General features: G+C 35.5%; 2 protein-coding genes across 3 annotated transcripts; one reads left to right on the top strand and one right to left on the bottom strand.

Moving 5' to 3' along the window:
- Positions 1–1,665: 1,665 nt before the first annotated feature.
- Positions 1,666–12,184, top strand: LOC125855628 (calmodulin-binding transcription activator 3-like). 2 transcript variants are annotated; one of them, XM_049535378.1, is made up of 13 exons: positions 1,666–1,952; positions 2,290–2,409; positions 3,437–3,552; positions 4,022–4,110; positions 5,301–5,343; positions 6,103–6,310; positions 6,467–6,568; positions 6,703–7,004; positions 8,370–8,936; positions 9,104–9,804; positions 10,109–10,685; positions 10,813–11,136; positions 11,880–12,184. In XM_049535378.1, the coding sequence occupies exons 1-13, from the start codon at positions 1,913–1,915 to the stop codon at positions 11,994–11,996; spliced, it is 3,306 nt and encodes a 1,101-aa protein (XP_049391335.1). In that variant the 5' UTR covers positions 1,666–1,912; the 3' UTR covers positions 11,997–12,184. The 2 variants fall into 2 exon arrangements, with proteins under 2 accessions (XP_049391335.1, XP_049391334.1); XM_049535377.1 differs by lacking the exon at positions 11,880–12,184 and adding an exon at positions 11,619–11,774.
- Positions 12,185–12,899: 715 nt separating this feature from the next.
- LOC125855631 (probable mitochondrial adenine nucleotide transporter BTL3) lies at positions 12,900–20,048 on the bottom strand. The gene is made up of 4 exons (XM_049535384.1): positions 19,421–20,048; positions 15,912–16,215; positions 14,324–14,788; positions 12,900–13,339 (listed from the first exon to the last, which is right to left on the bottom strand). Exons 1-4 carry the CDS (start codon positions 19,867–19,869, stop codon positions 13,271–13,273), a joined length of 1,287 nt encoding a protein of 428 aa, XP_049391341.1. The 5' UTR covers positions 19,870–20,048; the 3' UTR covers positions 12,900–13,270.
- Between the last annotated feature and the right edge of the window lie 1,551 nt (positions 20,049–21,599).

Genomic DNA, 21,599 nt, shown 5'->3' with positions numbered 1-21,599 from the left:
AAAGTGTGGTTCATCATATTCTTCAATAACAGGGCAAGATTTGTAATTAAATAAAAAAGATTGGACTTTTTTTAAAGCTCTTGCTGAGGTACAAAAAACAAAGAAAGAAATACAACTTTTTGAAGCAAGTTTATCTTGCAAAATCTTTTGTAAGACTTTAATAACATTTATGGCAATTAGAAGAAAGTGGGACCCATTATATTCAGCATGGGCATGACATATTTTGTAATCTATATATATATATAAATCTGAATCTAAAACCGCTTATGTGGCACCCTCCAATGACCAGCATTTGCAATTATCTATGTTCTCCTTTTTTTTGAATTATTTCTGATTTTTTTTTACTTTAAGTTTTTATTGAATATTAATTAAAGCATAGTATTTAATTCTTTCATTATTAAAACACAAACATAAAAGCTGTAGTATTGCATTAGTGCCGTATTAGTATCACTATGCATTGACGTTGCACGTTTTTTGCAGAAAAATTGATCTCTTCTCCTTCCCCATAATTAACATTTATTAATAGGTATTAATATTAATGTTACAATAGTAAGCATTAGTGTTGCACGTTTTTTGCCCAGAAAATTCATTGCAATAATCTCCTTCTCCTACCCAATAAATAATATTTATTATAGGNTATCTTTGATTAGTTAAGGACTATGTACGCAAAATTGAGTTCTCCATAAAAATGTCAAAGAGCAAACAACTAAACACAGTGTAAATTATTTTAAATAATATAATATAAATTGTAAATTAAAATACTTAATTTAGTACTAAATTAATTATTTTTTAAATATAAGTTGTAAATTAAATTAGTGTTTTAAATTCACTTGTGTGAAATGACTAGAACGTGAAAGATTACTATTTTTGTAGCACAAGTTACACCTCCACTAGATTCCCCTGCATGAAGGAAGTGGCCAATCAGAAATAGATATTACCTCCATTTTAATATATTTTTTTCCAATTCTTTCTAAAAAGAATGTTTATCTCATTTTGTAACTTCTTAACCTTAATTTTATTCGTGTCCAAATTAAAATTATAATAATTATTTGATATATTTTAATTTATGATCATAAGAATTTAAAATAATTTTATTTTTTAATTTCATGTCAAATTTAAATCATCAAACATATTATAAAGTGAGGAAGTACAAATATGGTGTTCTTTTGTTTTTATTTATTTGGTGTTCGGTATTTATATTGAAATTCAATTAATTCGAAGGGACACTCAGTACCAATATTTTTTTTTATACTCAAAGTTTAAATCCGAGACCTCTCATTATGATAATTTTATATGTTCCAAAAAAATAGACTGAAGTGTTAAAACACATCTAAATTATCTATTTTTTTGAGATAGTGATATTTTCATCTTTAACTTTTAACTAATATTAATAATTTATTTAATTTTTATTAAGGTCTTACATACACTATAGATATAAAATTACACTTTTAATAATTTAAATATAAAAATAATAATTTATATGAATTTTGACGGTAAACTATTGACGGTCATAAAAAGATGTTAAAGATTGTTTTCGTATGTATGAGTGTCTGAACTCAAACTGTATTCCATTTCGGCGGCTCCTTTTTGCTTCAATACCAATACCCCCATACCCCCTTCCCACTTCCTATAACGACCTTTCTTCGTTGCTTCCTATTTCCCCTTTTCCCCTTTTTTCTACCGCTCTTTAACCCATATACACTTTACTCTCTCTCTCTTTCTGTTGCCCTCGTTTTCCCCCTTTTTCTTGCCAAAATCTTGAACCTGTTTTGACCAAATCCAGTTTTCTTTCATTAATCCAAAACTTTTTGATTCTTTAACCAACCTCCAGTTCAATTTTTAAGTGGAAGCTCAACTAGTGTTTTAGATCGGAGCTGGGTTAGTTCTTTTGTATGGTTTTGGAGCTGGGTTCATGGCAGACAGTAGGCGTTATGGTCTTAATGCTCAATTAGGTAACTTCTTCTATTGGGATACATTTAATTGCTATCGATTTTACTGCTGTTCATTTCTTGAACTCTGTTAGGGCTTTGGTTAATAGGAATCAAAGAAGCATACCCTTTGAAGCATTTTAGTGAAAAGACTTAAACTTTGGACTTGAATCTCCAAAATCACTGATTTTGTTAGTTTCAGAACAGTGAAGAGATCATAAATTGATTAGGGAATTAGTCTAATTAGATGTTATCATGGCTTTTAGTTGAGCATGTTTACTATAGTTTTAGTATGTACTGTAGCTGGAGGATTGGTTGGTGTTGGTGCATGTTTGTTGAGGAAGTTTGTTGTTGAATGCAGATATTGAGCAGATACTTTTAGAAGCGCAGCATCGATGGCTACGCCCAGCTGAAATTTGTGAAATTCTTAAAAATTACCAGAAGTTTCGAATTGCTCCAGAGCCTCCAAACAGGCCTCCAAGTATGATCATATAGCTGATTTTTTTTCCCTGTTGTTAAATGTGGATGTTGTAGTTGAAATAGGGTTTTCTTGCTTCTACATGTGCTTCCTTGATAGTGAATTTTCCAGTCTACTATATGCAGATAGTCGTGCATATGCTATTTATACCAATGTGTATGTGTCAGGATAAATGCACTTATGTAACATATGCATGTCTGTGTGCATACCTGAGGCGACATACTCGGCTTTTCTGTACGTTACATACCCTTCTGCAGTTCTGCTTGTGAAAGTGGGTCAACTTCTTCTTTTCTTTTGGAGGAGTGCGCTGTACCATATACCCAAAATAGTGAAAAAGTTTTTATTGCTAGTCTTATCCTAATTTCAATTTGGTCTGATGACGCTGTTACTTTTTTCCCTTTCAATCACTCGATTCACTACTTGTTGTCGACCAGTAAAGCTCCTCTAGTTCTCTTTCCCTCCTTCCTCCTATTAGATGGAGGCTATTTGTTAAAGTATTCTTACAATAATCATTGACGTCTTTTTTTAGCTCAATTGACTAGCTTTCAATGTATAGTCTTTGTATGTGCTGTAAATTGTATTTCACTTTTGTGTTGCTCCCTTCTTTAGCCCTCTGTCTAGATCATTTACTGCTTGTCTTGAGACCACCCTCGGGACAAAAAGACATGTTCCTCTTCCATCAGGCCTATACTCAACTCCCTTCCACCTCCATGTATAGTAATTTCTTAGGTTTTTCAGAAATGTTTTCTTATTTTAGTTTCCCTGTCAATATAACTCTCGTGGCCTGCTCCTTGGCTTAAAGATTATTAGTTGCCTCCCTTATGAGAACATATACATAATTGGTTTTGTTTCACATAGGTCTAAGTACCGTCATCTTGTGCAATCAACATTATGTTCTGTATACTCTTTACTTTTCTTCATTATATTTGTTTGTAGCGAGGAGAGCTTTCAAGGACATCTAACTATTCTTGAAACTCAAGCTCTGTTTAATTTATTTTATGTTTTTTAATTGGCTTGTATGGCCCTTCAGGTGGTTCATTGTTCCTTTTTGATCGGAAGGTTTTACGGTATTTCCGCAAAGATGGCCATAGTTGGAGAAAGAAAAAAGATGGAAAGACTGTGAAAGAGGCTCATGAGAGGCTCAAGGTAAAGTTGATGAGAATCTTATGATTGTGTAGAAGCCTATTAAATTTATATATCCTTGATTTCGATGTTGGTTTGGGATTGAGGCGTAATTGTTGTTGTACTCAATTTCAGTGTTTCCACGAGTGCGCTGCCTTCAAAAAGGCAGAATGCTGTTATAGAATCCACTATTTTATAAATAGAATAAGCTTTATGTCCTAACCAGGTGACGTGGGGCGATAAGGATGCTTTATCTAAACTAGGCTAGAGAACTTGATTAACTTTGCTACTTTGATAGCATCTCTGAACGGCAGGTACCGACAACTGCTGTAACAAAGGAATACTGAAGCTAGTAGAAATATGCTTTATTAGTGCATTACAAAATAGAGGAAATATAAGTTACCATGGGCAGAATAGTGGTACAATACCACTTATTCTTTGGAGACCTTTGTTCTTGTATCAGGGTGCTGATCAGAAATTAATATTCTTGCAGGCTGGAAGCATTGATGTGTTACACTGCTACTATGCTCATGGAGAAGAGAATGAGAATTTCCAAAGACGCAGCTATTGGATGCTCGAAGAGTAAGTTAAAAGAGTATAATTGTTGTTTTGAGTACTCAGATTTGCTATTATAGGTGTTTCGCTCCAACATTGGAGCTAAAAGTCAATTCAGACTGTTGATATTTGTGTCTTAAGAATTATGATCAAGTAGACATCTTTAGTGGACATTTACATGCTAATTGCATGTTAGGTTGGTTCAAGTTCACCTTGTTCATCTCCATAATGATAAGAGTGCTATTCTGGCACTGTAAAATTATTTGTTGTCATGCTTGATAAGTGTTACTTCTATATGATATTTGGCTTACCTTTTTGCTTCTGATATTCTTCATGATCAAGATAATTAGATGCTCTATAATGCTGAGGGGTCATTATTACTTTAAAAGGTTGACGCAGGATCGACTAATCTATTAAAGGGTATCTTGTGCACTCTTTGCGTCTAAAACAAATAATCTTATTGTTGTTGAATAACATGTACTCCTTATTTAAAACTTTAAATCGTTAGAGAAGGACACACTTATTTATACATTATAGATCTTTCACAAGCTCCTTCATGTACAAATCCAAGTTTTTTTCTTATGTCAAACACATGAAAATAATTTTTGTTAATGAAGGGGTGGTGATCAGAACTTTTTTGCTTGTTCTAATTCCATGTTGCTCGAACTCTCCAAAAATGTTGCCACACCTGTTCGGATTCTCCAAAATGCACTACTTTTGGAGTATCCAAGACATTTTTGAAGAGCCCACGCAACATAGCAATATTGCCTCTTTGGATAATAATACCCCTGTAAGTTAAAGGGACACCATATTGTTTTGAATCTTGAATAGCATGGACTAAGTTAGGATTTGAAGAGGTAAAGTTAAGATTGTCCAAATGAATCTGCAATTAAGTTTACTGTTGTGCGGTAAAGTCCCTGAGAGCACGCACACACACACTTCCACACATACTTCTTCTTTTCCTCTCATTGTTCTTTTTCTAATTGTGTATTTATGTTTCACTCCCTATGAAATGTTATTCCCCCTTGAGAATTCTTTGTAGTTCACAATACAATAAGTGTCTCACTGTTGGTTCTGTTAACCCAACATGCGTAAAAGTTTGTTTTGGTTGGCGCATCACTCACTTTAATTTCTAATCATCATTACCTTCTTCAAGACCAATTTCTAACCATTGCTTAGCATGCTAATTCTGTTTACTTTTCCAAACACTTATTCAGGGAAATGTCACATATTGTTCTTGTCCACTACCGGGAAGTAAAGGTATATGCTTGCCATCCTCTAATTCTTTCCTATATTGCTTCTTTTCTTTGACCTTTTTGTTTTTCCTTTAGTGTCAGCTGTAACTTGTAACAGCAACTTACAGCTGAGAAGTGGTTATGTTTCCTTCCCCCAGTTTCTCAAGGCAGCATAGTATAGAAGAAATTCATATGATATGATTTAAGGGCACAATTTTAAATGAAATAAAGAGTAGGTATAAAATTGCAGATTTGCATTGTAAGGAGGCCTAGTCATGTACAGGCAATTTGTATGGTAGGTTGGAGGACAACAGGCTCTCAGTTAACGATGCTAGTATGGTATCTTAACATCAAAGCTGTGTACTGCTTGTAATTTAAATGTGTTCAGAAGTTCTCTTTATTCAAGAATATTCATCCAACATTTTATCTTAAGAAAGTGAAACTGATTTCATTTTTTTGTAGTAAATATACCTGGCAGAGTACCTAGTAGTTCATGTTACAATTTTTTTCAAAAATAAAGTTTTTATAGAATGAATGTACTAAAGAATAATGCAAAAATAAGATCTAATTATTAAATTAGGACTTTTGAGAAGTTCTAATCGAGCCTACAATCTGACAAACTAAAATAGCTAATGTTTAAACTGAAAATTATAGAACTTAAGTGTGATCTATGCTTCTCCCTCCACATAATCTGGCTCATATCCTTGAAACTGATTTCATTATTAAAATAAATTTCCTCATTTTTGTTTATAGATTTGATTGCCATGGTGTTTTCCTTCTGTAGGGTAACAGGACAAATTTTAGCCGTATTAGAGAACCTCAACAAGTTACTCCTGATTTGCAAGAGACTGATGAAGATGTACACAGCTCTGAGGTGGACAGTTCCGCGTCTACAAAATTTTATCCAAATGATTACCAAGTGAACTCACAAGTCACTGACACAACTAGCCTCAGCAGTGCACAGGCCTCAGAATATGAGGATGCCGAATCAGGTATATTTTTAATCAATTTTTTCTGGGTCAGATTTTAAAATAAACTGCTCTGGTACATTGGAATGCATTTTGGACTTGTAATGTATCAATTGAGATTTCCTTTTTATTTTTAGTTAAATATTTTTTAATTATTGTTTGGGAACACAAACTCACCAGTGTACAATCAACATCCAACTTCTGGATTTCACTCATTCCTTGATGCTCAGTCAAGTGCTGGAGATGGACTTGCTTTACCTTATCATCCGATTCCCTTCTCAAGTAATTGATTCTTGTCCTTGTATTATCAGTTGTACTTAGCATTTTTCGCCTCTTTTAAAATGCTCTCCAAATGGTTCAGTGCTTCTGTCAACGTGACGTGACACATGTGAAAACCTTGTTTGTTTATTCAACAGATGATCAAGTACAGTTTGCAGGAAGTTCTGCTACAAGTTTCTCCTCAATCCCACCAGGAAATGGGAACAGAAACACAACAAATACCTATATACCCAGTAGGAACCTTAACTTCCCATCATGGGGGACCATTTCAGTTAATAATCCCGCTGCATATCAGTCTCTCCATTTTCAGCCTTCTGGCCAATCAGGTGCAAATAATATGATGCATGAACAAGGAAACACTACAATGGGACAAATATTCTCAAATAACTTCACGAGGCAGGAACATGAGAACCACATTGATGGCCTGGGGAACTGTCAGGTAAGTAACACTAAAGGAGTTCATCTTGTGCATCATTATTTTGCAATGTCCATTTCATGCACATCACAGAGTTGTATACTTGAGGGAGAGGAGAAGAGGATCAGTTTATTAGCCCCTGCGCATGTATTCCAAAGCTTTCCGTTCAATTTTCATGTAGTCTGTCGTCCATAAATACTGTTTTTCGAGACATGGTTAGTGGTATTTCACCAGATGCTGAGGAAATTTAAATACATGACTTAGAGCCTGTTTGGTGGCTTATTTTAAGTGCTTTTAAGCCAAAAAAAACTTTTAAGCACTTTTGGAGTGTTTGAGTAATTTAAAAAAAATGCTTATAAGCACTTAGTTTAAGCTAACATGGTAAAAATAAGCCAAAAGCCATAAGTTACAAATTCTAACTTATGGCTTATAAGTCAAAAGCCAAAAGCCAAAAGCCAAAAGCCAACAAACAGGCTCTTAGTATAGGACTGAAAAGGCAGGCAGGAGGAATAGGAGCATTGTCCACTTATTATCTTTGCACCTTGTTTCTTTGACGGAATTCAGGGAAAAAGCCTTCTAGCAGTCATATAGAAGTCTAAGTGCCTGTTTGGCATAAATACTATCCCAGGATTTGTTAATACTTGTTTGGCCATGAAATTAGCAAATACAGACAGTGAGACGTTGAATTACAATTTTTTCTGTTAAAGCCCCTTCTTTTCTTCCCCATGACACCATACCTCTCCACCCCATGTCACAACCCCTTTTTCCCAAAAGAGAGCTCACTACCATAACTCCCAATTCCCTCCTCTTCCCCCGTAACCAGAATTACAAGTCCCCACTATTAGTCCTTGACAATCATGCCAATCCATCTTCTCTCTGCTTAACCAAACTCACAAAAACTCCCATCTTTTCATCATCATGGCTTCTTTTACGTTTGAGTCCTTCACCAGAACATCACCCATAGGCTGTTCAAGGAGGTTTTAGACACGGATCTTACAAATTAAAGTGTTTGATAAGTTGTCCATAAAGAAAAGGAGTGTAAAAGGAATTTTTGTGCAAGTTAGTGAGGGAAGTATTTATTAAGCTCTGCTTGTTCTTGAAAATGTTGATTTGTTCATGCAAAAGTGCAAACTAGGCACTTGCTGTTGGAAAGCTTTTTTGCCACTTTATTTTTTTTCTCTCAAGTTTCTTTGAGAATGCCCGAGTTGTTTGATGTATTTGTTTTTAGTATAAGCATTGATATTCGACTGACCCAGCTCTACAATAACTTAGTGATGACTGATATTTAAAATCAACTGGACATTTATTACCTGTTTGCATGTAAGACTAAGTGCAATGATGTTGATACATTTTTACTTATTAACTGAAGTTGCCAACTTTGAGATGCAGACTTCTGAAGTTGATTCCTCATTTATATCCAAGTGGTCCATGGATCAGAAGTTGAATCCAGATTTGGCATCTGGTCAAACCATTGGGTCTAGTGGTGTATATGGTGTAGAACATCACAATTCCTTGGAGGCTTCTCAGGTACTTCCTGCGCAGCAAGATAAACACCCAATGCAGAATGAACTTCAATCACAGCTATCAGATGCAAATATTGGAGGCTCTCTAAATGCTGATTTAGATCACAATCTAAGCTTAGGGGTCAAAACCGATTATTCAGCTTTAAAACAACCTTTGTTAGATGGCGTCTTGAAAAGAGAAGGTTTGAAGAAGCTTGATAGCTTTGACCGGTGGATAAGCAAGGAACTTGGAGATGTGAGTGAGTCGCATATGCAATCCAATTCTAGTTCCTACTGGGATAATGTTGGAGATGAAGATGGAGTCGATAATTCCACAATTGCTTCCCAAGTGCATTTAGACACCTATGTGCTAAGTCCTTCACTCGCGCAGGATCAAATCTTTAGCATTATTGATTTCTCACCAAACTGGGCATTTTCTGGGTCAGAAATTAAGGTGAACATTTATGTCTTTCCTGGACATTCTACCTTGTGAGCCAGAGTTCTGATTAAATTATTTAATGTCTCACTTCTTCTTTTGTTGATGATGTACAACTTTCCTCTTAATTAATTTGATGTCTTATTGATGTATGGGTAATAACTCTTTGGTTTTTTCATTAACAGGTCCTCATCACTGGAAGGTTTTTGAAGTCCCAGCAAGAAGTGGAGAACTGTAGTTGGGCATGCATGTTTGGTGAGTTGGAAGTTCCAGCAGAAGTAATAGCTGATGGTGTTCTTCGCTGCCATACTCCGGTTCAAAAGGCTGGAAGAGTTCCATTCTACATAACATGCTCCAATAGGTTGGCGTGTAGTGAGGTAAGAGAATTCGAATTTCGGGTCACTGAAGGCCAAGATGTTGATGTTGCAAATCCAAATAGTTGCAGCTCCAGTGAAAGTCTTCTTCATATGAGATTCGGAAAATTATTATCTCTGGAATCCTTTGTTTCCCAAACTTCTCCACCTATCAGTGAGGATGATGTTTCCCATATATCCAGTAAAATTAACTCATTGCTAAGAGACGATGACAGTGAATGGGAGGAAATGTTGCACCTTACTAATGAGAACAACTTTATGGCAGAGAAAGTAAAAGACCAGCTCCTACAAAAGCTTCTAAAAGAGAAGTTGCGTGTTTGGCTCCTTCAAAAGGTTGCTGAGGGTGGGAAAGGTCCTAACATACTGGATGAAGGTGGTCAAGGAGTTCTACATTTTGCAGCTGCTCTTGGTTATGACTGGGCTGTACCACCTACTATAGCTGCAGGCGTAAGCGTCAATTTCCGAGATGTGAATGGATGCACTGCACTCCATTGGGCAGCATCATATGGAAGGTATTATGTTAGATTTTGTCTGTCTTTATCATGCAACTTTTTTCGGATTCATTTTTTAATTTTTCTTTTTCATCTCTTTCTGTGGCGTCTTTCTCCAATTTAATTCACACAAACATATTAGAAACTTGAAAGGAGTTGAATACTGGGTGCTCTTAGAATTTTAGTTGTGTTGTGAAGTATTTTTGATAAATAGGGTTATTGATGAAATTGCTTTCATCTACTATGACTTGTTTACTGATTAGCTCCATTTTTCTTTCTTTTCCTTTTCGCCCATTTGATGTATCTTCGAAATTTGCAACATCAGAGAGCGGACAGTGGGTTTCCTCATCTCCTTAGGTGCAGCTGCTGGAGCATTGACAGATCCTACTCCTAAACATCCTTCAGGCAGAACACCTGCTGATCTAGCTTCCAGCAATGGACATAAAGGAATTGCTGGTTACTTAGCAGAGTCTTCCTTGAGCTCCCACCTTTCTTCTCTTGAGTTGAAGGAAAAGAAGCAGGGTGAGAATGAACATGCTTTTGGGGAAGCTGTTCAAACGGTTTCTGAAAGGACTGCTACACCAGCTTGGGATGGTGACTGGTCACATGGAGTCTCATTGAAGGATTCTCTTGCAGCTGTTCGTAATGCTACTCAAGCAGCTGCTCGTATTCATCAGGTCTTCAGGGTGCAGTCATTCCAGAGGAAGCAGCTAAAAGAACACGGTGGCAGTGAATTTGGACTATCAGATGAGCGTGCTCTCTCACTTCTCGCCATGAAGACGACTAGGGCTGGCCAGCATGATGAGCCTCACGCTGCTGCTGTCCGTATACAAAATAAATTTCGCAGTTGGAAGGGAAGAAGAGATTTTCTTCTAATCCGCCAACGAATTATTAAAATTCAGGTATTGTATGTGCTTTTGGCCTTATACATGCATAATCCATCTTTTTGCTAAATAATTAGTCAACTCAACGTCTCAACCTTATTTTTTCATTTTCTTAGCCATTCTTCGTTTTTCCTTTTTTTTAAAGGCTCATGTGAGAGGACACCAGGTAAGGAACAAATACAAAAACATAATATGGTCTGTGGGGATCTTAGAGAAGGTAATTTTGCGATGGAGGCGGAAAGGAAGTGGATTGCGTGGATTTAAACCAGAAGCACCTTCTGAAGGAAGCAACATGCAAGGCCAACCAGTGCAGGAGGATGACTATGATTTCTTAAAAGAAGGCAGAAAGCAAACTGAAGAAAGGTTGCAGAAGGCTCTGGAAAGGGTAAAGTCGATGGTTCAATACCCTGAGGCTAGGGACCAGTATAGGAGGCTGCTGAATGTTGTGTCCGACATGCAAGAACCCAATGTAAGCATTGTTCGATTTCTAAATGAACTACATATGTTGATCCTGTAGATGCATTTTTATCATTTGGTGCAATGGTTCCTTATTCCAAAAATAAAATAATAAATCATAACTTGGCGCTTTTGATAAAGAGACTAGCTATATATGTACTATCTTTTTTCCCCTTTCCAGCTTTTCTTTTATTCTTAGAAGCTAGTTTTAGAGCTTTTCAGCAATAATGAAAATTTGCACTTTTCTTCTTTTGAACTATTTGGTCCATAATGCAGAAGTGAAAATTTCGTTCATACCTCATAAATAATGTATTTTGCTGATTTTTCTCTTAGCATCCAATCATAAGCAAAACTCAGTAACAATATTAAATCAACTAGTCCTGATTTTCATGATCTGCTCACCTTGAATGAGAGAGAAGCTTTAAAGTTTCGTGAACTGTTGCTTCTTAAAACAATGAGCATGGTCATACCCTTGATGGGGTCATGGTTTTGTAGATGTTTCATGATTTACCATCAACCAATTCTAATTTATCATCCAGCATTGTCAACCTTCACATGGGTTTACCTGATAGAATTGGCGTTTCACTGGGTGAGTTTGATACACTTATTCAATACACCAAGTTTCTTTCAGTGTAAAGTTTTGCTATTAGTAGTTGTATCTCTGGCTTGGTTTCTTAAATGTGAGGGGATTTTTGAAAGGAACAACATAACAAGACACCAAATTCACATGTGGTCATGTCTCATTTTGTGTTGCAGAGTACAAATGATGGTGCAGCCAGCTACAACTCAGCGGAAGCAGTTGATTTCAATGATGATTTGATCGATCTTGGTGATCTATTGGATGACGATACTTTTATGCCTACAGCACCTTGAGTTCTGTGTTAATAATATACCATTTGTGGATTAGTATTTGTTATACATGGCTGTTAGGGTTGTTGTATACATAGGCTGCACTAACTAGTTTGTAAATGTGAAAATCAAATCCATTGTGCAGATTGACAAGAATTTGAGATTTAAAGGTAGTAAGATTGTGGTATGTTTGATGTTTTCTTTTCCTTTTACATTGATAGTTTTGTACCATTTACGTTATTTCCTTTTGAATCTCAAACCAGGTCTTCTCTCTCTGCCTTCAATTGACAAAGAAATTTATAGGTTCATTGTTAAAGGACTTGTCAATTTGTGTCATTAGTTCTCCCAAAGATTATTTTGGTTAAAAAGTGTTTCAAGAGCCTTTTTGTTTTTCCTTTTTCTTTCTGCAAAAGCTTATAGGAACACCTGGAATTTCACAAAAAATGACTATGGTTATTCAATCATAATTTTCAGTACAAATAGTCGGGGAATTCTATCTCTTAACTTGCTTCTGCATCTTCCAAGGTACATCCATTAGTGTTGTTATTCTCGTCTGGTAGCGTGTATTAGCATAATGCATGCATTAGCTTTGTGTATTAGTAGTTTCTTGTTTGGTACATTTTTTCATGCTACGTATAATTAATGCACACTCTATTGTGTATTGAGGAATTTATTACTAATACCATGAATTTCTAGGTATCAATAATGCATATGCATTAGCATTTGTAAATAAATATTTTTATACAATGCATGCTATTTTTAATACACCAAATCAAACAATGTATAAAAAGTAATCTATGCATAATTAATGCAAACACAACTAATATAAACATTACTATTTAGCATTATTTTTATACATCCCCCTAAAACTATAATAATAAATTGTCAGCTGGAAAGTATCAATATAGGGCGTGCACATGAAGAAGGGTGAAAAGTGGTGTTTGCAACAAAAGTAAGACAGTTAAAAATCAAAGAAAAAATGAAAAAAAAAGGAAGACATTTTCCATAACATGTACAGACTACAGATACTTTTAATCAGCAAGCTAATTGAAGCCAACAAACAATTCATCTTGTATCAATTTTTGATGAAGAAAGGTGAAAAAGCTCTGCACTAAAGGGAGAGCTCCAGAACTAGGAAACATTCTCTACAACTTCTCCTATATAACATGTATTATTACCTACCCTTGTTCAGACAATCGTAAAACAGGACCAGAAATTCTCCTTATGGGTAAAATTGCATACTACTGTCCGCGTGGATGTCTCACCAGGAATGACCTTGAGGAATCCCAATCTCATGTTTATTCCACTTTCAAAACTATCTTCATAAATTCGTACACGAAATAGCTTATTGCAGCTGATGGTAAAACCTGAAGAATACAAATTTAAAGAGGGCATGTCAATATCGAGTTCCATATCTTATTAGTGAGTCAAATAACAGAACAAAGAGGCTTGTGCAATAAAAGAGGGTAAAGAAGCTAGGCCGCAAAGTTGTATGCACAGTGTTACCAGATGTAAAGAATCAGACAGATAGTAGGCACACATGTATTCTATGTTTCTCAGACTATTCAAAAATACACTGTGTGTCAGATCCTCCAAATAGTGCATTTAGAGGATTTGACATGGGTTCGTCCAAATTTTTGGAGTTCGAGCAACATATAACTAGTATTTGATACAAAAGACAATAGAGAACGGGCATTAGAATCTAAAGGCAATTTTATAATAGCTCAATGTTTTTTTTTGTTGATAATCAAGAAATCCTCATGAACCAATGACACAAGGTTCGAAACTCTGGATAACGAACACCCCATCACCCCTTCTCCCATTCTCCACTAAAACACTAGACTTTTGTCTGTGGCAAGGTTTGAACTTGTGACATAGCCCAACTCACAAGTCACACGTTGTGCTCTTACCACTAAACCAAACCCACGGGTAAAAAAATTTAACATTTAAAGTGATACAAGTTCCAATTTCCAATTCTTTATATCTAACTTCCCTCCTGGAAGAGAGCCCTGACAGCCAGAACAACTGGTTACCAGGCAATCATGCAATTAGACCTTGAGGTATTGCAAGCAGACGTAGTTGTTGAAATCCCAATAAAGTGAATGTACACTAGCATGGTAGTCGCTTGATAAATTTATCTAAACTTTTAACAAATCTACCTACCTAGTTAACGGTACAATGAATTCGGATACATCATATCACAGGATGTGTATGCTCATTTTCCACAACAGAAAAATTGTTGTACTTTATTAACTAATCTTCAAGGGCTGTTACAGAGAGACAGTTCTGAGTTCTAAATACCTTTCCTGTATGAAGGGAACTACAGTCAAGAAAATGCTTCGTTAACTTACCTGTAATAAGCTGGGAGTCAATCCAGTATAGAGCGCAGGGATACCACCTTGCTCAACGATCTTTAGGGTAGTTGCCAATGTACTCATCTTAGTGGCCCGGACCTGCAATTGAAGCTGTCTCCTCACAACTTCAAAAGGATATGTAGCAGCTTCTGCACAAGCACCAGCAATTGCCCCATATACCAAAGTTCTAACTGTGCCCAACTCCAGTTGATCCAGGGCATTCAGGTCTTCACCTTGTTTCATATTTTCTAGTCTTTTCCTCCCTTCAGGTGAATGCAAATAAGCTGATTTTAATATATCATAAACTCCATAGAAAACTGCACCTGAAGGTGCCATGCTCATGATCGAGGGTACTAGGCCCTTGTAAAGAGAGAAAAACCCCTCCGTCTGAATCATATGCCGGGATGTACCAATTAAGCCGCCCAAGGCTTCTCCCCCAGGTGCAACCATTACTGTCCTAATCTGAAAGATTGACATTTTCCAGGAAGAAAGATGAGAAACATTTTATGATCATTAAGAAAATGGTAAAGCTTGAAATATTTTGTCAACGTATGAAAAGGAAAAGCAAAAAACTGCACGAATCAGTAAGAAAAACAAAAAGTACACTACAGACTTGAAAAAAAGACAAAAGTAGAAGAACATTTACAGAAAATGAAATGACTGGATTATCCTATTCCTTAAGAATGTTGTACAGTAATTCAATCAATTGATTTAATATTTCTATCAGGAATTGAACCATATTTTGCACTTCACACAAATAATTATAAGAAAATGATTCAGCCAATCATGCATAGCATTGAAATTAGGTAGAGCTTCTAATCACATTTTCTAACTTCATTACTTACCATATCTCATCCAAATCAATGATGTATCTGAAGCTTCAGTGAGCATCAAAATCAACTTGAATTGTTCCTGATGTCATCCCAAGTCAATTATCTAGAATAATTTCCTAGCTTGGAAAATAGAATTTAATCTAGTTTTTTTTCCCTTCTAATATCATAGACATGACTCGTCTAACTAAATGAGTGCATCAAATTCAGAATAGTTGGGACAGCTCAGCTGGTGGAACAGGAAACCAATATTCCTTGTCTCAGCAGCTTAAACTACTATCATATCAACAATAATAGAAGATCGTTATGTTAACAACAAGCTCAAGTAAGTTCCAAGCATAAATTGTCGACTAGGCTAACAATCAAAACCAATACGTGGTTCATTCTAAGCAGATGGTGCCGCTTGAAGAAATTAAGTGTCAACCTAAGCATTCCCGATAATGTTGTTTATCTTGGAAGTACTAATGCTAAATTAAAGAGGGTTTATACATTTAAAAGTAGTAGAACAATCATCCAAAGTCTTGAATCTAAGCTATCCAAGAGCTAGTTGCACCCCTGGGGCATACATATAACAAGGATAGCAGAAGTAAGTCTTGAATCTAAGTTTTCTCTTGATAGCTTCCACTTATACCTGTCCATTCCCTTTCCTAGCATTATCATACAAAGATATGTAACCAACTTAGCCAAGAACTGACATACTTACTGCAAGGGATCAAGAAAACAAAACAGAAAACCCTGAAGTATCTATCACTCACAGTGTCCATAGGTATGCAGAGCACAGTAGCTGTAATTCCTGCAGCTGCACCAGCAACAAACCTTTCAATATTAGTTGCCTCCTCATTACCAGTTATTTTGAGCAGATGATCTCTGTATTTTTCATAAGAGTAGAAGTGGATAGCCTTAAATGGAGCTGTTCGTAGAATATTCACAAAATTCCCCTTCCAAAATCCCTTGATCCCTTGAGTAACTGGAATTGTCTTGATGAGCTCAAAAAGATTCTTTTGTTCACCACGAACTATATATTCCAGCTTTAGTCTCTCCAGTGGGGCAACAAAAGTTCTGAAACAATGGCAGTTCAGCTACTAATACATAGACTAAGGCCAAAAAATAAATGAAGAACAAAGAAATTGCAGATCACATATACGGTTCCATTTCAATGCTACAAGAGTAACAAAGTTCCAACATAAGAAATACTAGGATTTTTATATTGTATTAGTCAGTGGAACAACCCAGAACTCACGAGCAGCATTTGATGTGTAAAAGATATTCTCATCCCAAAATACATAAAAATTGTTCTGGATCAGGCATGGACATGTAAAGATCCCTTTTCAACAACGGGGTAGAACAACCATGCCTAACTAGAATCGGAAGATGCAGACCTCGATTTCAACTTCTGTGGTTAAATTCTACTTAGAAATAGGTGATAATCTTATTCTCCATAATAGACTAATAACAGATGATACTTTTAATTTAAACCTTCCTAATCTGGGGCACTTGGTGCTTCTAAGCAGGATAGATTTCTTACTTTCTGTATGAACCATTGACATACAACAAAATGATTTCCTCAAAGGAAAAAAAGAAAAAGAAAAAAAGAGTCAAACTATAAGAGAGAATAAGTATCCTTTTCTTGATGCAAAATAGACACGACACTGGAGAAGCCACCAGTATTAACCATGGAAAAGGGTCCCATATATTCATGTATAGAGAAGGGTTAGCCCATTATCAAATCAATTTTAGTTTGCCACTTCTCACACTGCTATTGTTTACTACTAGTTAATGCTCCTACATGAGGTAACATTGCCTCTCATACCAAATGTATTACCCAGCAAAGAAAACATTCAACTAGTATTTTCATACCTATGCATAAACATTCCTCAACCATGTCGAACAACTTCAAAATTTCAGAATCTTACATCTATACTTTTTTCATCTTAAATCAAGTGCCTTGATATCCCAATAATATAGAGCAAACTACTGAGTGTGTATTTCATGGTATAAATTTTTTTTTTTTGGCAACCAATGTGAATATTACCATTAACAAAAACACCACATACAGAATAGTCTCATCCAACCCTCACCACCCTTACTAATGAAGGAGTAGTAAAGGCTGGCTTCAACAAAATAACAAACTAATTACATAACTTTTGCCAAAAACTTCTACATCTATTTGCTTTCTTTGTATACTTATACATCTCTATCCTCTCCACAATTTCACGGATGATTGTACTCACTATCTCTGTATGTTGTATCTGTACTTTCTTAAACTGTTTCCAATTTCTTGCTTTCCATATGTGATATACCATTGCTCCCAAAACAGCAGCTATCACTTGCTTTTTAAACCTCCTCCAATGTTTCAATTTGATCAGCTCCAGTGTAGTCTTCAAATCTCTTGCCGGTACTGAAATTTTTGACCATTGTACTAATGCATCTCTCACTTTGACAGCATACTCACATTCCACAAACAAGTGACTGTTTGTCTCTAACACTGCAGCTTGACACAAGCAACATTTCATGTCATCTACCTGAATGTTCATACTCAACAGTCTGTCCTTTGTAAGCAATTTATTTTGCATTGCTTGCCACATAATAAACCTGTCTTGGTAGTGATACAGAGTTCCACACTAATTCCGCTACCTCCAGCTTTGCTTGGTTCCCTATCAGATCAATATAACCACTTGTAATGGAGTATTGCCCATTCACAGTAAGGTTGAATTTTCCTTGCATATTCCAGTGCTTCATTTTGTGCTTCAGAGAGTTTATTTTCCTCCAGTACCAACTACTATCTACTGGTGCTTTATGGTCCCAAAATGTCTCTGATTTGATGTAGATCCCATGTACCCATTTTACCCACAGTGACTCTTTATTCACAGCCAGTTGCCATATTAATTTGCCTACAACAGCCACATTCCAATTCCCACATACCTTTGATGTTCAAACCACCTTGCCTCTTAGGAAAACACAACTTTTCCCAAGATACCAATGATATTTTCCTTTTTCCTTCACTGCCACCCCACATCATTCTCTACATTTCCTATCGACCTCCTTAACAAACAGATCAATATAGCCACTTGTAATGGAGTATTGCCCATTCACAGTAAGGTTGAATTTTCCTTGCGTATACCAGTGCTTCAGAGAGTTTATTTTCCTCCAGTACCAACTACTATCTACTGGTGCTTTATGGTCCCAAAATGTCTCTGATTTGATGTAGATCCCATGGTATAAATATTACTCACTCTGTTTCAATTTGTTTGTCTTAGTTTGACTTGGCATTGAGTTTTAAGAAAGTAAGAAGACTTTTGAAACTTGTGGTATTAAACATATGTATAATGTACAAAAATGTCTTTAATTTTCTAGTCTTAAACATGCCATGTGCCATGTTGCAATTAAAAAGTTTCCAAATTAGGAACGAGATTTTTTTTTAGCAAACTAAAAAGGAAATTAAGACAACCAAATTGAAACAGAGGGAGTAGCTATCCGTCATTCCAACTCAAATGACACAAAATCGCCATCAATAAACCAAAGCAAGTTGAACCTACTGGTCCAAACTCCTAAGCATCCGACCTTTCATCCTGATTTTGAATCAAGAAAGACGAGATCTAAAGGCACACAATTCTATGAATACTTAAAAAATACATTTCTCTGTATAGAGGAGAGTGGACATAGAGGATGCAAAAGGCTGACCCCCAATGAATTCGGGATTGAGGTCTAGTTGGTTGATTAGTTGATACTAGCTTTTTTTGTGCCTTGAAACTGTACATTACCGCAAAAAGACATTTAAAATTGTTCCATTGACAAACAAGAGCAACAGTTTTTTGGGGAAATCCACTATTTCCAGTTTCGAAATTCAATTGATAAAAGGCTTGCACTCCATGCGCCTCTACCCTTCTGCACTGACATACCATACTTGGTTCACCAGCGAGGATTCTAACCCGGTGAATGTGGGCATACTGTACATCCAGCATGATGTCTCCTTTGCCATAACCCTAAGGACAACAACAATACTACCCCTTTGTTGCAATTTGTTTGACCGGTTTCCTTTTAAATCTACTTAGGAAAAGAATGTCACTTCAATATTTAATAACTCTTTACCCAACATCATATTCCTATATATCATATTTAACAACACAAGATTCAAATGACATTTTGGTATATTACACACTTCGTTAGTTATTTGTGCCGAATCAAACTAATTCAAGCAAATTGAAACATAGGGGAGTAAGATTTTATGGAATGCATAAGAAGGAAAAAGAACATTCCTCTTTACCTTGACACCATGGCAGCAACAGCTCCAGACCAAAGATGCTTAGTAGTATTCAATGCACCTCCAGCTCCAGCTCCACCATGCAGCTTCCCTTTCTTTACTTTTTCAACTTCCTTACACACTTTAACTTCACTCTCCGCCACAGCAGCTTCCCCATTCTGCCCCAAAATCTCATTAGAATCTGAAAGTGTCACCGACAAAAACCGTCCCCTTCCTCTCCGGCTACTCCTCCGTGCACGTAACATACACTTGGAAGGAAAACAATTTTCCATAGAAATTAACGAAACGAAGGATTCTCTGGCCGAATCCTCGAGGAGTAATCCTCCATTGTTACCATCAAAACCAATCGAATTCAGACACAAATCACTACTTCTCAAACTCAAACACCGAACCCCATTTGATTTTGACTCTGATTGAATCAAACCCTTCAAACGAATCTCTAAATCACCCATTTTTATTCAAAAAAATATCAAAAATTCACTGATTAATGCTTCATTTTTTGTGGAGTGAACTGCAATTTTCTCACCGAGTTATGTAGAAGAAAATGGGATTTGAAAGAGAAGAGAAAATGTAATAAATATAAAGAATGGTTTGCTTCCATCGCCGCGCGCATTTTTCTTCGCTCTCTTTCCATGCTGTGTGGTTTTCGGGTCTTTTTTTCATTTTCATGTAATGTATACTTTGGTGTCACGTGGTTCAAATATTATTCTTTGTCTTAATCCGTTCAAAATTTTATGAACTAGATCAAAAATATTCCATAGACAATAATGTTTAGAAGTATATTTATCGTATGTAGTTATATTTAGATAATTACCATATTATAAGATTTTAAAAAAAATGACTTATGATGTATCAGTTCATGACGTGATTATATTTGTGATACAAATGAGTGAAAAATTTAAAAATTTCGATAAATTCTTTTAAAAAACAAAACACGTAAAACATGAGAGAAAATCATGCAATCCCCATAATTATGCTCGTGTGTATCTTCAATTCAAAATAGAACATGCAATTGAATATTGTCTTCTTCTTTTTTTCAAGAGAAACTCAAACACTAATCGCCATGAATTTTTTTTATAAAAAAAAACAGTCGAACTCTACATCTGACAATACATTGATATATATAAATTATTTGATTGATTCAACTTGGCAGGAAATTTGAGAATTCTAATTATACGTATCAGAATTTAATTACTCTAGTATTTTAATACTTCATTTGCAATGTCATTTAATCAGAATATCAAATATTATGGTATTGATTTTGTTATTATGAGCCGTGGAATATTGAGAATGTTTTATCGATTACATTGTAAATGATATCATTATCAAAAATTAGGTTTTATATGAAGACCTTGTTATTGCAATTATGAAGCATTTAGAAATCAAGAATACTTGTAAAAGTATACAAAAACAAATACACCATGGAAGATAATTCTAGAATTAAGAAAGAAATGTAATGATATGATCATGACATTGTACGTTAAGTAGAAGAAACAAAATATGTACTTATGTATCCTAATTAGTTTATTAGAATGCACAAGTTCCCTCAAAATGAGTTCATGTATATATTTTATATTGGGGTAAAGACATACAGGGACACCTGAAGTTGTGCCGAATTTTCAATAAGACACTTTAATTATACGGGTGTTCTATTAGTGAATATCTTTGTAAATAGACCACTTTAACCCGTTTTCTCTCTATGTTTGTTTTCACGCAAATAATGCGCGTGAATGATATATTTTTCTTCCAAAGAATGAATTAACAAGTGACACGTGCCAATTTTTGTTAATCTATTATTTAATTACTTCCTTTCCCCAACTTTCCCCAGTTCTTTCAAAGGATCCATTTTTTACGACAGGTGCTTTTACTTGATTTGGTCTCCTTGTTGTCTCTTGTTATGTTTGAAGATTTAAACTAAAGAAAAAAATCTTCTTTTCTCTTTAATGAAGGTAAGATTCTAACACTTTTTATCCTAAAATAATTCCTAACATGTGTTTTCCTCCGGAAAATCACAAATCCATGAAGAAACAATATGATCTTTATCAAATACTAAATAAACATGAAAACCCTAACATGAAAATTTCTTATTTGCTCAGCTAATCCCCCAAGAAATTGACCAACAAACGTCGAAATTGAAATAGATAATTTTCAACAGAAATTTAATTGAAGTGTCTTTGAGAAG

This window comes from Solanum stenotomum, chromosome 2 (assembly GCF_019186545.1).
Source record: "Solanum stenotomum isolate F172 chromosome 2, ASM1918654v1, whole genome shotgun sequence".
Lineage (NCBI taxonomy): Eukaryota > Viridiplantae > Streptophyta > Magnoliopsida > Solanales > Solanaceae > Solanum > Solanum stenotomum.
The sequence above is the reverse complement of the archived record's forward strand: the minus strand, read 5'-3'. Positions and strand labels throughout refer to the sequence as shown.